The sequence below is a fragment of the Oryzias latipes genome, chromosome 5 (assembly GCF_002234675.1).
Source record: "Oryzias latipes chromosome 5, ASM223467v1".
In the NCBI taxonomy this organism is placed as follows: domain Eukaryota; kingdom Metazoa; phylum Chordata; class Actinopteri; order Beloniformes; family Adrianichthyidae; genus Oryzias; species Oryzias latipes.
In genome coordinates, this window is record NC_019863.2 from 17863701 (window position 1) to 17880984 (window position 17284).

The 17284-nt window shown below is 37.8% G+C and overlaps 1 protein-coding gene and 1 long non-coding RNA gene across 11 annotated transcripts; one reads left to right on the forward strand and one right to left on the reverse strand.

Annotated features, from left to right (window-relative positions):
* The first annotated feature begins 120 nt into the window (after positions 1-120).
* Positions 121-15227, forward strand: dnai1 (dynein axonemal intermediate chain 1). 10 transcript variants are annotated; one of them, XR_002873294.1, is made up of 19 exons: positions 121-226; positions 2298-2371; positions 2527-2582; positions 2974-3114; positions 3238-3297; positions 3393-3512; positions 3729-3813; positions 3949-4066; positions 4192-4235; positions 4340-4590; positions 4727-4816; positions 4899-4995; positions 5091-5170; positions 5738-5886; positions 6139-6238; positions 8872-9057; positions 9787-9918; positions 13156-13275; positions 14993-15227. XR_002873294.1 is itself a non-coding variant. In XM_023955020.1 (18 exons), the coding sequence occupies exons 2-17, from the start codon at positions 2302-2304 to the stop codon at positions 9886-9888; spliced, it is 1749 nt and encodes a 582-aa protein (XP_023810788.1). In that variant the 5' UTR covers positions 121-226; positions 2298-2301; the 3' UTR covers positions 9889-9918; positions 14993-15227. The 10 variants fall into 10 exon arrangements, 8 of the variants coding, with proteins under 8 accessions (XP_023810788.1, XP_023810791.1, XP_023810794.1 ...); XR_002873295.1 differs by having other exon boundaries at positions 9787-9913; XM_023955020.1 differs by lacking the exon at positions 13156-13275.
* On the reverse strand, positions 10980-13149 carry LOC110015138. The gene is made up of 3 exons (XR_002290253.1): positions 12992-13149; positions 12751-12788; positions 10980-11136 (listed from the first exon to the last, which is right to left on the reverse strand). It is a non-coding gene; the product is annotated as an uncharacterized LOC110015138 (long non-coding RNA).
* Positions 15228-17284: the final 2057 nt, after the last annotated feature.

The window sequence follows — 17284 nt, forward strand, 5'->3', positions numbered from 1 at the left end:
AAAAATACATATAAAAATAAGCTTTTTATTGAGAATATTTTTTCTATTTATGGCCAATTTATAAATATTACAAAAAATGAGCCAATGTGAAGACAGAAATGTATATATTTTTTTATTCTTAGCAAAAATGACAATTTCACTTCCTACTACTTGACCGGTGGTTGTCTTAGCAACGCTTACACAGCACAGACACAACCGGAGGCAGCCGTTGGTGAGGACCATAAACGTAAGTAGAGTACGGTAAATGTTTGTTTTTCTGGTCATTTTTGTCGTTTAAAAGGTCACGGTGTCTGACCACGATAAGCATACCTGAGTACATTTATCAAAGGTAAGTGACCTACTTCTAAATAAAGCTGGCAACAAAATTCGTTGAAGCTTGAAAACTTTCTAAAATTAGTGAGGCTAGTAATTATAATGTTTTTACATCTACTTTATAAATGTTTAAAGTAATAAAAACAAACTTGTGTCCAAGCTTTTATTAATAAACATTGCTGAAGTGATCAGCATTCACACTCATAACTATTTGTGACTTGCAAAGATTTAAAACCTTGTTTTTAGGCGTTTAAGATATTTGACCAGGTTTGAAGTTGTTTTCATTTATCTTTACTTTACAGGTTTTCAAGATTTTTCTTAAAATCAGCACAATTGAGAATTGCATGTCTCATTAAGAGCTTGGATCTAGGAAGTTTATCTTTAAAATGCTCCACACTCTTGGAAAAACAGAGAAACCTGATATCAAACTCAAATCGCTCTGTAATTTTTAGTTACGTTTAAAGGATGTTGTTTTAAAGTTCAATGTGTTGCAGTACAACAAAAAGTTCTAAGAATTATTGCCATATTAAGATTAAAGAGGATTCATTTAAATGGGGCAATGTTTACTAAGATTTTGTTCTCATTTTGTTCTCAAATTTAAAAAAAATCCACTTAAGAAACTAGTTTTTTGTTACTGTTATCAAAATGAACTACAATTACGTACAAAAAAAACTCCATAAAATACAAACCTTTTCTTAGAACTAGCAAAAATAACTTATCATTGGGTTGTATACCATTTCATTTCAAGTACTCCTACTTAACAGTTAGCTTTTTAGTTTATTTCTCCTTTCTTGAATCCTTGTGTGGAGCTCCTCGTTTCTGTTTTTTGATATTTTATAATATTTCTTGTTAAATAAAAATGACTTACTACACAAACATCCTTTTATTACTTTCTAGTAATTTTCTTACGATGAATGTTCTGTTCCTATTTTCACCTCTTTTTTATATAAATAGGTTTATATAACAGAGATTTAGTTCTTCATGTCTGGATTCTCATAATGTTTTTCTAGCTACTTTTTTAATGTAACATTTAGACCTGCTTTATTGCTGATAATGTAGTTTTCTATCTTCTCAGTGAAGCAGTTGTGTTTCTAAAATGGAAACAGTTCTGCAAAATACAGGTTTTTTTAATCAATCGCAAAAGTAGTTTAGATATTAAGCTTTTGCAACAAATATAAATATAACATAAATGATCATTATGTAAACATATTCTGTTCATTTTCTGTTCTCTCTGGCCAGAGTTCACAAGTCCCGCTTTATTATGGCTTTCACCTAAACATCGCTCCTTTACTTTTACATAAGGGTTACTATAGAATTTTCGTTTTTATTTTGTTTATTTATGATTGTTTAGTTCTCAGGTGTGCAACCTTTACTGATAAAAGAGCTATTTGGGACAATTTTCAACTGCCAAACTCAGAGAGAGCCACAAAGTCCCATTTCATTATTTAGACACATACTCTTAATTGATTTTGTGGCCTATAAGCCATTCATTTATAACCTTTAGCTTTCAAATATTTACAATAATTGTATTATAACAGTGTTATTTATCTTTTTACCCTCCTTACTTCCAGCAATGTAAATTTGCCCTCCATAAAGGGCATTTCTAAAGCTGAATATATCCAAATCAGTGCATTCTATAGAGTTAAATCCTTTTGATATCTATAGAGGAAATTTGGGGCTTTTCCAGCAATACCAAGTTTGGAGGGGCGGGGCTCTGGAAATTGTAGTTTTTGTTGCATTAAAAAAAAATTTGACTTGACAACTTTCTTTTTGATAATCAGGTGGTTAAATAACATTGTTAATCTATTATAGTTTTGACAGCAGCATATACAAGTTCCTTTCAAAATAAAATAAACCTCAAATCATTGCATTATTCTTCAAAGCCAAAGAGCCCCAATGGAGGTATGAAAGAGCCGCTGCATGTGCCTCTAGAGCCTCAGACTGCAGATCCCTGGTTTAGCTGTTTTTGTCTTTGTTGCTCACAGTGTGATGGAGAACAATACTTTGCACCAAGACCCAGATGATGCTCAAAGCTTGATGGCCAATGAAGACATTAAAGGTAGTCATCTTTGTTAACATTTATGCTGCAATTCTGTTTCTTGTAGTTATGAGGTTTCTTCTTTTCAATCAGAGCAAGAGAACACGTGTCTTAAAACTGCAGAATACTGGATCTAAGGTTTTCCAAACCTTATTTAACATTTTTACTCTTCTTAGAGGAGACAACAGTTCAAGCGGGAGGAGAATCTGAAGAGGATCGTGCAGAAGCTTCGGTACAAATGACGTTTTGTAGCTTAAATAGAACTAACTTAACCCTTGTGCTATCTTAGATGACCCCACCCTTACATTGACATGTTCTCCCTACCATGACAAAGGTGGATAAAGGTGGAAAGATTTCATGTAATCCATGGACACCAGTGAAGATCACAAATCATTGAAGAAAAAACGTTCAGAGCACTGTCTAGTGGGTCTAGATGACCCAACTCCCAATGTTAAAGTGCCCAGGATAGCACAAGGGTTACGCACAATTCCTGTAATAAATTGTTGCTTTGAAATGATCAAAAAATACATGACTGTGTTTTCTATATGTGGATAATGGCTAAAGAGTTGGACTTTTCCTGCTCATTGGTTCCATAATGTCACTCTCTTGATGACTTTCTCTAGGTTTCACCTGTAAAAGACAGAACGGATGCAGAGAAAAACCTAGAAGAAAACAGATCACACAGTACTCTGTCTGAAGCAGATACGAAAGAGCAGTTTGTCTTTAATGAAAAAGGCACACAGATATTGATAAATCCCACAAGGGTAAGAAGGACCAGTCTTTTTCATCCTGGTTAAAATAATTGTTTACAAATGTGAAATTTAGAATGTTCTTGATAAATTTGTTGTGCCGCTTTTCAATGGAAGAAAACCATGTTTCTCTTGCAGAGTATAAACACGCAGACAGACGCCACACTGCATTGCAGCTTCTCTTCTAATGTTAATCAGGTATGGGATTCTTGGAATTTGGTTAGCATAAATGTTCGGACACAGAAAAAAACAAAAGCAAAATATTGGGTTGAACTTTATTAATATGTTTACAGTGGGTGATATATGATGCTTACAAAAAAGAGCTTAAGAAAAGACAAGAGCAGGAGGGTGGACACCTACTCAAGGAAAATAGTGACACGGGCAGAAAGAAAACACTGCTGATGGAAACCAAGGTTTCATTTTTCTCTCTGTTTTATCCTTTCAAAATAATTGTATACTTTGACTAAGCAAAGCCACACTTTTCTGTCTTAGGGGTGGTGAAAATAGCTTGTTTATTGTCTTTAAAACCAGTTTTTGTATTTGTATATTGCATAAATGTTGTGCATCATTTAATGAATATAATAATTTATTTATTTTTAAACATATTCCGGGGGTTTTTTCTGCCACAGATTGATGAGCTTTCTAAAATCCGTGAGTCATGCAAGTTAATGGAGCGAGCTGTCGTTCAAAATAGCCTCTGTGACATCGCAATAGGTGAGTCCTGTTAAATATTAAAAGAAAATAAGCTAAAACTATATATAAATATATATATATATATATATAAAACCGTGATGCTATGGTAAGCATAGATTCTTCTTTTCTTTTTTTTTTACTTTGATTCCCTTATAGATTTTAAATTCTATGAAGATCCCTCTGATGAGTTTATAGGCCATGAGGGAACCCTGATGCCTTTGTGGAATTTTCGGTACAAAGGAACCAAACACCTGACGGTTAGTGCCCTCTGCTGGTAGGTTCACGCATCTACTGTTTAAATATTGTCAGTGAGATTTCTGTGACTTCACATAGGGGTTATCTGTCGTTGATGTGTGCCCATAAATGGTTAACATCTATTCTGTGGATTATTTTTAACAGGAATAGGCGATACTTGGACATGTTTGCTGTTGGAATGGGAACTGGTGAACCATGACACTTTCTAGGATGCAATCTATTCACACGTGCACTAATTTAAAAAAAAATGTGTTCATTTGCGTTTTCGTATCCTCTGTCCTGCTCTTCCCAGAGGACTACTTTGATCAGCAATGTGGTGGCATGGTTCTCATCTACTCACTGAAGAACCCCACTTACCCAGAATATGCCTACAAAACAGCCTCTGGCGTCAGGTGTGTCGATATCCACCCGCATAAGTCCTACTTGGTGGCAGCAGGCTTCTATGACGGCAACGTGGCCGTCTACAACTTGAAGGTGGAGAAACTGAAGCCTGTGTGCGCGTCCAGTCCAGAAACTGGGAAGCACATGGATCCAGTCATACAGGTGGGGAAAATGGATTATAGCCAAAAATGTTCCTCTCACAAACACAGTCTTAGATGTGGAAGATTAAAATATATGTTCACATACATTTTTATAAAAAAACATTGATGTGTTTATTTCTTTACATTTTACTGTGAAGCTGTGCTGGCAGAAAGATGACATTAACAACAACCACAATTTCTACTCTGTGTCACTTGATGGTCAAATTGTATCCTGGACGCTGGTTAAGGTAAAGTGAGTAATGATGACATGCATGTTTTTTGCATACTTGAACATCTCTGGCTGCATGGCCTTTTTTGGAATGATTGCAGAATGAGCTGGTTTTTGCCGTCAAAACCAAACTGTCACTGCAAAACCCTTTCACTGAGGGAACAGGAAATGAAATCCTCAAAGAGGTCTTCTCCAAAGGTCAGGTTCATGTACAGTAAATAACCACACTTTCATTAGGCTTTATTTGGATTTGCACTAACAACAGTCTATGCCTTGATGTTTCTTGTTGACAGTTTCTTGCACATCAATTGACTTCCATAAAGACATTCCCAATCTGTTCTTAGTTGGAACGCTAGAGGGAATGATACTAAAGGTTTGTATTTTTACTATATTTTATTTTCGGGAGTAAATGACTGCATTTTTAAATGACCATAATTGAGCTTTCTTCACACTTATATCAATATTTTATTATTTAAAATGTGTTTGAAATAGCAGGGTGGCTATGGATAATCATTTTGACTCTGCTTTTCTTTTTTAATGAGTATTGTAATTCAAATCTGGGTACAAACAGGTCAAGAAGCAGCTCCAACTGAAGCAACTATTCTAAATAACTCTACCGCCACACACTTGCTTGATCCAACTGCCTTATAAATAGTTATTTTTCTATTTGTAGTTAGAGCTGATAAAAGCCTTTTTTTAATGACTGAAGTATTGTCTCTGTAACTGTGCTGAGCTTCAGTTCTGCTGATGAAAAAGGTGGAGCTGAAATGGAAATGCAAATCTGAACATGGAAACCGTTTTGTTCCGGTTAAAAGCTCTTAACAGTATGCATGTATATGTTTTTTCCCAATACCTTGAAGTACTTCAGCTTTACCTTTTGTTAAACCTTTCTTTTGACCCTTTGTATGGCCAAATATTAGTTTTTTTCTTCTTTTTTCAGTGTTCTATGACATACACCGGCCATCCCATGGAGGTCTATGATGCTCACCTGCTTTCAGTTGGAACTGTCAAATGGAACCCTTTCCATCCAAAAGTATTCATCTCTTGCAGTTGTGACATGACAGTGAAGATCTGGGACCACACTGTCACGTAAGAATCATCTAGCTTGTTGAGGAAACAATACGGTTTTTGACAGAATCCTTAGTTCTCTTTGCAGTTGGAATAGAACCGGGTTTATCCCGGTCTCTGAACAGGGAATCAGCCCCTCACCATTCCTTTGGGCTCTTGAGGGGTTGATGGGAGTTTTACCAGTCAGTCCACATGTGTTGTGGATTCTATCATAAATGTAAAGTGTTTATGTTCCCATAATATTTATTCTCAAAATATCACTATCTTTTCCAGTACTCCAATTTCCAACATTGACCTAAAAGAACCTGTTGAGGATGTTGCGTTTTCGCCACACACCTCCACTGTGTTTGCTGCTGTGACCAGAAGGGGAACAGTAAGTCCTTCTATGTTTGAATTTTTACACTGAGCTGTGATCGAACACTTTCTCAGTTCATTGTATTTACATAGTGTTCCATTAACAGGTGCCATACTTTAAAAGCTCAAGCAATAAAGCTGTGATTACAAAAAATAAATAAATAGATTAAAACAGTAAAATCCCTTAATCAGCTGCCACTTTCTCCAATTGGGGGGATTTTAGAGCTTGATAGAAGCTGTCCGGGGCAAATGCTCCGGGAAAAGTCTCTGATGACAGACAGGTCCTATAGGTGATGAGCCAGAGGAAAAGTGGTTCAAACAACACTTAATAAAACATGTCAAAATAGGTCTGTTGTGTTGCCAGGACGGTTATTACCGGGGTTCTACCTTGGGGCTTGGGCTGTGGTTGGGTGTTGTTGGGCCCATTCCCATGGGACCCTGTAGAGTTCAGCTCATAAAACCCACATTTCATTGCTTTCCTGTGGGCCCACCATCCACAGGCAGGACCACAACAGGTCAGGGGATTTTGGTGGCAATAAATGGCCCAACCATCAAAAATGGACTTTAATTGTCATGCCACAGAATGTCACCACACTGAGTGGGAAGGAGGCTGAGCCCATCTGAGCGGTATTGGCTAGAGATGGGAGGGCTCGCCTCCACAAACAGTTTGGGCTTAAAGCCAACTTCTCTCAAAAGGGATCACTGACAAGGGATGGGCTGGTTTGGGTTTGCACTCCCAGCTCAGTCATCGTGTCGGGTCTCATACCTGCGCCTCGGGGTCGGAGACATTTCAATTTCTGTGGTCTCGACTTATAAGAGGAGTGATGGCAAGTACTCCACCTGGTTACTCCATTGTTCTTCTAGGATACATCAACACCCATGGGGTAACAATGCCTGGAAGAACAGGATTGGGGAGAAAGGCCACCCTGACCTGAACTCGAGTGTTATCTGTTATTTGACGTCAGTATCAGTCACAGTTCATCCATAGCAAACATCCTGCTTGAGCACATCAGTGCACATGCCAACAGGACACTCAAGGAGGAGGTCAATGATTACATTTGTGCTTGTGTCATCTGACCTTCAGCCATGTTTCTTGAAAAAGGGATCCAGACTGGCTTTATAGCCTCTGTCAGACCTGTCAGGAATAATAGCTTGGCTCAAGGTTGCCACCCCGTCACGTATGCTGCTGACATAAAATAAGTTAGATAAACATCACATATTTATTTAAATTTCCCCATCTGTTTATGTTTGCACTTTACAACACCCCTGAGTGTTCAGTCTGACGCTGTCTGTGTGAAAGTGAACTTAAGTGATGGACAAATTCAGCCACTTGCTAAGCTTCTGTGATTTACTTGCACCATTTCGGACATAATGCCTGACTTTATTAGGCTCTGTTATTGCAACTGAGGAATCCCACATAGGCATGGATCGCATTTTGTTTGTGATTAGGTTTACAAGATTAATTCATGGATGTTATAGCCTTCATTGTGGCATTTAAATAAGTACATATCATAAAACGCTCTGTCTTCTTTAGTAATAAGCAAAACATTCTGTCTTTGAGTTAAATTCTTCAAACACTAGAGTTGATCTGCAGGAATGTGGCAGCAGCTTGACTCAATGTTCTCAGTGTAAAAAATTTAGAAGCAGTTGGATCCTGTTTTTTTTCTTTTGTTTTTTGTTTTTTACCAGGATGTAGTTATATCTCTCTGGAAACCTGGTCTGATTTTGAACAAGTAAAGAGAACAGTGATGTATTTTTCACATTCAATACTGCAGTCGCCATAGATGATTCTTTAATGTCCCTAAAGAATAGCAGCTCTGCAGCAGCACATTGTTCACTCAGAGAGGCTATAGATCACCACTTGACTGATGATACTTATTCATACTTGAAAATGTCAGAGACACCAAAGTGTGAGTGTGATTGTGTACATGTGTCATGAGGATAATTAGCTGTCTGTTAGTTTGAGGTGTAAGAATGACACCCAGATGGCTGGTGCAAAAAAAAACAAACCTGCCTGTTTTTTCAGTCTGAGCAGACTGTTTAGGAAGTAAAGGTTGTTCCAAACAGCAGAACTTAATTGTTCTGATTATCAAAGACATATGTTCTGTTTAGCATAGCTTTTTAAAAATATGATGACATACAAATAGTATATATTTGTGCACTTTTTCTAATAGTGGTGTTTTTCATAAATTCGTACAATTATGAATGCTTTGTTTTCAAAGAAAATGAGGTTCGGTGTAGCAAAGAACCTGAACACACAAACTAGGCAGAACAAAAGTGAACTGAGGTAAAACATTTGATCAGAAGGATGACAGACAGGAAGCTTTACGGATGATCAAGAAAGACTCAGCTGTGGTGATTAGAAAAAAATCAAGTACAGATTAAATTCTTAATTTTTGAAAAATAAAAAGACAGAGCTCAATCAGGTCTACAGAAACAAAACGCTCTAATAGATTATAACTCAGATAGTAGTAAGTTAGTAAAATACGTAGATTAAAAAGACAGTTCAGTGTACTTTTGAAATTTTTGTACATATTTTACACTAAGCAAAATACTCAGTTATGGAAAAAAAAGAAAACCTTTTATTAAATTACTTCAGAATTGAGTTTGGTTAGAACTCAATGATACATTTAATATATTTCTCTTCTTCAGGTTTACTTTTATGATGTCAGCATCAGCATATATGAGGCTATCTGCCAGCAGGAAGTGGTGAACAAAAGGAAAGGCCAGTTGACCAAACTGGAGTTCAATCCAATTCATCTCATCATCATAATTGGGGACGGAAAAGGCTGCATCCACAGTTTCAAACTGTCTCCAAACCTCCGCAAAAGACCCAAGGTAAGAGCCTTTCTGTTAAACTTTCAAATAGAAAAATGATTGCAGTCAGGATTCAAATCATTGAGTGAAAGCTGTGATCGTCTTCCCAAACATAAATGCTGTTGAGAAAATAAAGAAAAACAAGAGATTTATCATCACGAGGAAGTAACCACCTGGAGTTTTTCTGCTAATTCATGAAGCTGTTGTTAGGCTGAGGAGGGATCACAGCTTTCATTACAAACCCAGGAAAAGGAAGTAAAAAGTAACCGAGTCACAATTCAATTTTCATCTATTTAAACCAATTCAAGAAAGGAAGGAGCAGACATTGCATCGATCTAACAGAAATAGAACTATTTTTACAGCACAATTAAACATGAGGTTGCTTTGCCACATTATTGTGTGTTTGGTTTGAAAAGAAAAATACAACAAATATTGTATGAATGTCAGATAACAACAGACATGAAAGTGTGCTTAAAACGAAATGTCTCCATAGACCCTAAAGAAAAGTGGGTTTTAGAAAAAAAACACACATGTATTTAATATTTTATTAGCTTCATAAAGTAGTTTTACCTTTGCTCTTGTCCTATAATGTTCCTCATGGGTTAATTGTTTTTCCAACTTTATCTGCAACTAACACATTTTGCACAATAAAAGATCTGTCACAACAGGACTTCTGGATGTTTCTGTGGTCTATTTAAAGACCTCAAAGAAAACAAGTCCAGTAAAATGTTTCCTTTTTTTTGTGTGCAGAACAAGAAGGGACAGGAGATCCCCATAGATCCACAAGAGGAAGTCGGCAAGTTGGAGAAATTTCTCATCTCCAGACTGAATGCACGCCAAAGTGCACCATGATGCCGCTGCTCTGCCCACAACAGCAGTACGGTACAACTGTTTTTTACATTTTCAAACTGCACACATTAGCATATGCAGTATTGTTGACAAGTCTTTCTCTGGAAGGTCTGATGAGTTATTATTCTTAAGTCATCAACAGTCTTTGGTTCCCTTTAGTCTTTGCTAATATACAGTTACCCGAGGCATCGTCAGATTTCTACCTGAACTTGTTCTGTGTCAACAGTTCAGGTAGATTAAGCAGGAAATATACATTTATGAGGACCAGTCCGTGGATGTTTTAATGTCCGATTTGCAGGATCTGTTTTGCTTTCTGACAGCTCCAACCTGGTCTCTCTTCAGTCCTCAAAGCTTTCATAGTTCTCGTTTGTACCTTTCTAACCTAGTGTTGGAATCAAATGTTGCAACTATGGGACAACATTTATAAATATATAGGAAGATAGTTTCTTCAACCCTTCACAAATACACTTTTGTAACGATCTAGACACTGTCATTCCCTGTGCTTTGGTAAAGAAGAGTTACTCAGCAATTTTCAGCTATTGTGAAACAAATTTTGACTGCCATGGTGCAGGAATCCGAACACAGTTACACCTTTAAATGATTACAGCAGAAAAACCTGCAAAAACATTAGCTTAGCACTGAGCGGCATATTTATTACATATTTGTCAGCAATTCCTTTTGTTTTATTCTGAAAGTTGTCATTAAGATGCTCTTACTGTAAAAGTCCCTAAATCTGTGTACAGTGAGCTCACAAACACACCTTATTGAAGGGGACGCTCAGTTGAAATAGCCACACTTTCAATCCAGATCCCCTGAAATAAAAAGGCGGTCTTTTCTGTCTGTTTACGTTTGATTCCTGCTTGTGCAGTCAGGAGGTCAGCAGGTAATTGTGCTCATTCCCCCGCTGGGCTTCTGGCTCCCTCTGCGTCAACACAGACAGCCTTTCTGGGCTAGAAGGCACCCTGCAGGCTCGACAGACGATCAGACAGAGCAGGAGAAGGAGGACGGCAACACATGTGTTGCAAGCAATGGCCACCAAAGCAGCTGCAGACAGTCCCGGTGGTCTTTCAGCAGGTTCCATCAGCTCTAACAGCCGTCAGCTGAAATACCGGGTCTGAAGCTGGATCCCGGACGCTGCTTGTTTATCACAGACAGACTGAGGATAAGGATCATTATTGCAGGATGTGATGGTTTTGCACCCGTCTGCAGGATGACAGCTCTGTGGGTCGTTCCAGTGAATTTCTCCAGTGTCTGTGGAAGAGGAGCGCATCCCACAGTCAGGAACAGCTGAGCAGAGAAGCAGCAGCAATGATGCTAAAGACATTCTGTCTGAACAACACCTTTTTTTTTTAAATCGTCATACATACGTTGACAGACTCATAGTCAATAGGGTTATTTCATTTTTCTTTGTTATCCCTGTTTGCCTTTTTTTTTTAAAAAAAGCAGTTCAAGTAATTATAAATTATCAATCAATCACTTTTTTTTATTTAGATTGCTATAGAATGCATGGTGCTTGACATAAAAGACATAAACATTTGTCAAAACAATAAAAAGTCAAAAAACACCATAAAATTAAAACCAAAAAAAATTAAAAGACAAATCGAAAATGGGTTGAAACACAGTGGCTAAAACTTTGAGAAGTCACTGAACAGAAAGAAACAGTAAAAATGTACAACTGATAAAACATAAAAGCCATTAAATATTTTAAAGGCAAATAAATAAGTCAATAACTTAATTAAATTAGTTATGTAAATGCTAAGCTTAAAAGATGCATCTTTAATTTAAATTTAAGAATGTCTGTTAACCTTAACATTGAAATAGTTTTCCTTTTCCAAAACAGTTTGATTTCTTGTTATAGAATAGAATAGAATAGAATAGCATAGAATAGCATAGAATAGAATAGAATAGAATGCCTTTATTGTCACTATACACATGGTAAGATTCGCATCACACGCGCATACAGTGAAATGTCGTATCAACCCATTGAAATGAAAAAAAATGCCCATGTCAACAAAAAAGATTTGAAGCCAGACTTTACAAAGAGCAACAAACTGAGAAAATCAGCCAAAAAAAGAACAGAAAACACAACTATTTGTGAACAGATCGACACCAAAGGTTGAATTTTTCTGAGTTGTTTTTGCTCCAGAAAGGTGCAGGCTTAAAACCAATGTTTACCCCCAGAGAACCTCTGTTCCATAAATACCCAAAGATACTCTTCATTGACCAAAATTTCATTCCATAATCAGCTCTGGATTTGCCTGGTTTTGGGTGAATGCACTGAGCTTTAAAAAAATGTCAAGCATCAACAACACTTGAGTTTTTCAAGCAGAGACACTAAGAAAAGACCTTGCAGTGGGCCTAAACTGGGTTTGTGCTTCAACATTTCCCCACCACTTGAGCGAAACACTGCCCAAAGCAGATCCACATCAACCAGAGACTTAAAACGATGAGCTTCTATAGGCTGGTTAACTGGAGAAGATCAGTCAGTCATGAGTACAAACAGGAAGGAGAGCTGAAGCACAGATTCCAGTCATGTGTGCCGTCAACAAGGTTTCTGTTGCAGGAATGGGTGTTGAAGTGAACAATGAATCATGAAGTTATAGCAGGAGGAAGTGGCTGTCAGATAACAATTGCTTTATGTAAACACAGTGCATATATTTTATTATTATTTAGTTCACAGGTTTAGTGATAAATCACAGACGTTTGCACACATCCTGATCTGAGTAAACATAAAAGCACAAATGTGTGATATTGCAGAAGCACAGCAACTATTATGAAAAGAGAAATGTTTGTTTTCTGCTGCTGTCAGGGTGGTTATAGTTAATGGTGGCAGATTCATAAGATTTATTTACAGAAATTAATTACCTTTCAGGTGGGATTTCCAACTTTGCTACAGGACTTCACTGTGAAAATTCAAAGAGGAACAAATTCATTTTAGTATTTCATAAATAAATAGGATTACTAATTATTCCCATGTGCTCACAGATTAACTGACTCCTAAATAACTTTAATCCAGCATAAATCTACAACAATAGAATCTTCATCTGTTCCTAAATTGAATGAAACTGTGCTGATTGATCTCTATCTGCAGTGGTTTCTGACTTACCGGACAGAACGAGCCAACAGTTTAGTCACCGCATAAACATCTTTGCATAATTCAGTTGCCTCCAAAGCTTCCTTTCCAAGAAACGGCGATGTCTTATCGAGCTGCCTGCCACTCTCGTCTCTCATTTCTCCCTCCTATCTGCCCCCATGCATCACACATGACAGGCTGTGGCTGCAGGAGCTCCCCGCCAGCAGAGGTGGAGTATCAGGGGGAGGAGCTGATGTGATGCAAGACGATGTCAGTGGTGGTGGGGACAGATTTTGGAATCACAGATCAAAAAACAGGTTATTTATTTGAGCTGTTTTACATATATATATAAAAAAAAAGAAAAGCAGAAGATAATGACAAAACTATGATCCCAAAAAACAGTTTTGTTGGTCATTTTAGCAAAGAGCAAGTTTATAAATCATTGCTTTGACTCAAAGTCCTAGAGCATCTCCCAATAGAAAGTGGTTTTAACCCCCTTGTGCTATCTTAGATGACCCCACCCTTACATTGACGTGTTCTCCCTACCATGACAAAGGTGGATAAAGGTGGAAAGATTTCATGTAATCCATGGACACCAGTGAAGATCACAAATCATTGAAGGAAAAAAGGTTCAGAGCACTGTCTAGTGGGTCTAGATGACCCAACTCCCAATGTTAAAGTGTCTAGGATAGCACAAGGGTTACGTGTGTGTAAACTGTGTACTTAGAAGCTCCTTAGATCAATATTACTATACTCAGAATAAGGTAGTATCACAGTCATGACGCACAATGGAAACATGCTGACTGTTCTTCACCCTCACTCTTCAGTACAAAAAATTGCTTTTAAACAAATGTTTGTAATCCATTTGCAGCTAATTCATTTTTAAAGTGACGCCTATTCATTTTCTTTATATGGTCTGAGAGGAATGTTTGGCCAGTTGGATGGCTCCGTGGCGCATAGGAGACTAGGGTTTATTTCCCAGGGGACCACAATGAGCTTTATCCAGTGTGGGTCCTTGGGCAAGACACTGCAGCCTAACTATGTAGCCACAAGGTGGCCGACGTCTGGGTCCCCCAGTGCCTGTCCCACGCCTGGTAAAATACAGGGTTGTGTCAGGAAGGGCATCATATGTAAAAATCTCTGCCAAACCACCTGTGATAGCTGACTCCCTGAAGGGATATGCCAAAATGTGAACAGTATGAGAGGAATGTTTGAGCTTGAGGGCTCTCTAGAGGCAGAAAATGTTATTACAGGAGGAAAAATAGCAGGAAGAAATGACTGGGCTGACCTTTAAATTGAACCTTTAAAACTCTGTTCTACCTGAGCATTTTTCAGACCTTCAAAATAAAATGTTAAATCGAGTCATAAATTATGTATGCTTTGCAGAAAATGTATCTTTTTTTGTCATCCAGCATTTTTATGCAAGAAAATATTGGATAATTTAATAAAACTGAGTGGATTATTGATTTATATTTCTTCAGTTTGTGTTTCTTTTTGTAACTACAAGGGATTTATTAGTTTAAAGACTTCCTGTATCTTTCAGCTACAAGCAGTGAGGGTGGATTGGTTTCCGCAGTGTCTCCATATCCTAATGTTTTGTACTGCAGCGAAATATTTATTCAAAATTGTTTTTCTCTGAAATTGTGGAAACATTTCTAATGATGTTTTCTATGTCTTGATGTGATTTTTTCTTGTTTTTTTGCATCTTTAGGAAGGCAAATGTCATAAGTGTGTTTTTTTGTAATTTCCTCCTACAATCAACCCATGACAGTGTGTATGCTGTGTGTGTTTGTGCATGCACACAAACACACACAGCATTAACATAATAGACAAAAACCTGCAGGGGTTGAACAGTGTAAACAGCATCATCAGCTGCAGGAGAGCGTGGCAGATAATGTAGCACAGAAAGAAGCTGTCTGAGCATGCTCAGTTCAGCCTTCACATTTTAACAGTTTCAACACTCACCTGTTTGTGACACGGTTCTGAAACTAGGCGGTAAAAAAGGAAATATTCTCTTTTTTTTTACCATTACAGGGGTGTCCGGTCCTGAGGCCATCTTTCCAGACTGTAACGCCACATGATTCTTCTTTTGTATCTGGATAAGCTTCTTTATTTAATGTTTGCTCTTCACACATTTCATTCATTCCAAAAAGACTGTTATGCTATTTTTCGCTAAAGGTTCAATCTCAGGACTTGAAAATTTGTATTAAAATGACTGTAAACATTTTGTTTTGACAACATTTTGACAAATAAAGCAGATTTTCTCGAATATTATCAGCATTTAATGATTTGACACATCGTTTTACCTGTAAATTACCAGCAGATTGTCTTCCACGTCCAGCAGAGGTAAAAGAAAGCAGAAATCCTGAAATTCTCACTCAGGGAAATATTCCCCTACTTTTGTATTCATAACTTTTCATTTACATAAAGACAGGAACATCCTTTTTTTACCGACTAGGAAATTAGTTCATTTAAAAATGAGAACGTTTAAATCTTTTAATTGCAGGTGCAATTATCATCTGCTACCGTGATGGGACTGGCTGTCATGACAACTGTCAGCAGCAGCGGAGAACTTGCTAATAAGGGTTAGCAGCCTCAGAAAATAGCAATTAACTGCACCTCTGCTTGGAGTCCACGTTATCGCTTCAGAGGAGTAAAGAGCAACAGACAAATCTCACAAACAATGATTCAGAGGAGAAGGCATAAATTAGTCCTTCCTGACCTAATTGCACAGAGACGCTGAAAAAGAAGGAAGCATGAAAAGCAGATTTGAATTAAGAAGAAAATTTGTGCGCATGCAGGTCTGATGGATCTGAACAATGCTGCTCCCATTAATACATCTGCAGTGAGTGCTGACATAAGTCATGTATGGATTTGGTTTGGAACATCTTCAGATTTCCTTGCCTCTTCTGAGAAGTTCACTCCAAAATGTGAGCCTGCCTCACTCAGAGCTGTGTGGAAGGATGTGTATCGGTTTGTGTTCAATTGAAGTCTCTCTACATTGTTTTGTGTTTTAATAACTTTGTTTACATGACAGTTGCATGAAAAAAAGATTGGGGGAAATTAAAAAAACTGTCAGAATAAAGAAACTAGAGAGTTTTGCTTGTTGGGTTTTTTATTTCCAGAACTCTACCTGCTCCAATGCAGGCAGTCTGCATGAGAGGTCTATTTACGAGTCATCTCCTTCATTTTATTGACAGTATTGTTGCAAGCAACTCAACTGCTGTGCTACAAGTTTTTTCAATGCTGAAGAAACAAAGAATTAAGTTGATGTTTTGGAAAGATCGCTGTGTAAACAGTAAATCCTTCAAATCCGTTTCGTTTGTGTGAAATTCTTCTCGGCAGATTCCAACGATCAGGTTCCTGCCAGAAAGTCTACCTTGATCCTTGGATAATCTTGTGAAATGCTTTCAAGTCGTCTAATCCTCACTTTTTTTTTTCTTTCATCCTTCCCATTCTGCTTTGGAGGGACATCAAAGAAGTGGCACTACAATCGTGTTTCTGTCCTTTTTAGTTTAACTAATGGGAGATAAAATGATGCTTGGCATTAAATCCGGCTCATCGGGAAGGATCAAACTTCACCCTGTCTGATAAATATGAGTTCCACAAATTGAATGTGAAGGACTTGTCTCCGTGCTTTGCATGACAATGACGTGTCTGTCATCAGGGGCCATTGTGAGGCCACAGACTGCATTAAAAATGCCTTGAAGTGTTTCTGAGGCAACAGTGAGAAAAAATCTGATGAGTCATGAGTGGAGATGTTTGCCCACTTGAACTCATCTGAATCAGCGTATCCTTTCGTCCAACCTTTTAGGTCTCTTTCCACGTGTTTCGGTCACCTCACAACGGGGTCGGCTATGTATGACCATGTGACTGAGTGGGCAGCAGGAAGGGCAGCCGGCTAAATTTAGTTGGGGTGTGCTGTGACATATTAAGCTACGCGAAAGTGTCCTAGTGAGCGGTTTCTAAGCTCCAGGAGGAATTAGGGCAAACTATCCAAGCAGGTGAATGTGTGCACGGTTCTCTCAACCCGCCAAAGATCATTAGAACAGCTGACTTATGGAGGTGTGATCGTAAACATGCACAGCATGATGCTTTGCTTGGAGTTTGACGTCACACAACAGCTCTGATGCCAGATTTGTAAGATGTTGACCCCATGACTTATTCGGAAAAACATAAATGGAATGAAAGGGAATGTCCGTATGGATAAATGAACCTGCCAAAAAGTTGTATTTCTGTAAAAAAAAAAAAAAAAGAAGTAAAGAAAGATAGAACATTTGGTAAGAGTTTGCAGCGTCAGACTGTTTTTGCCAAACGTGCAGTTGC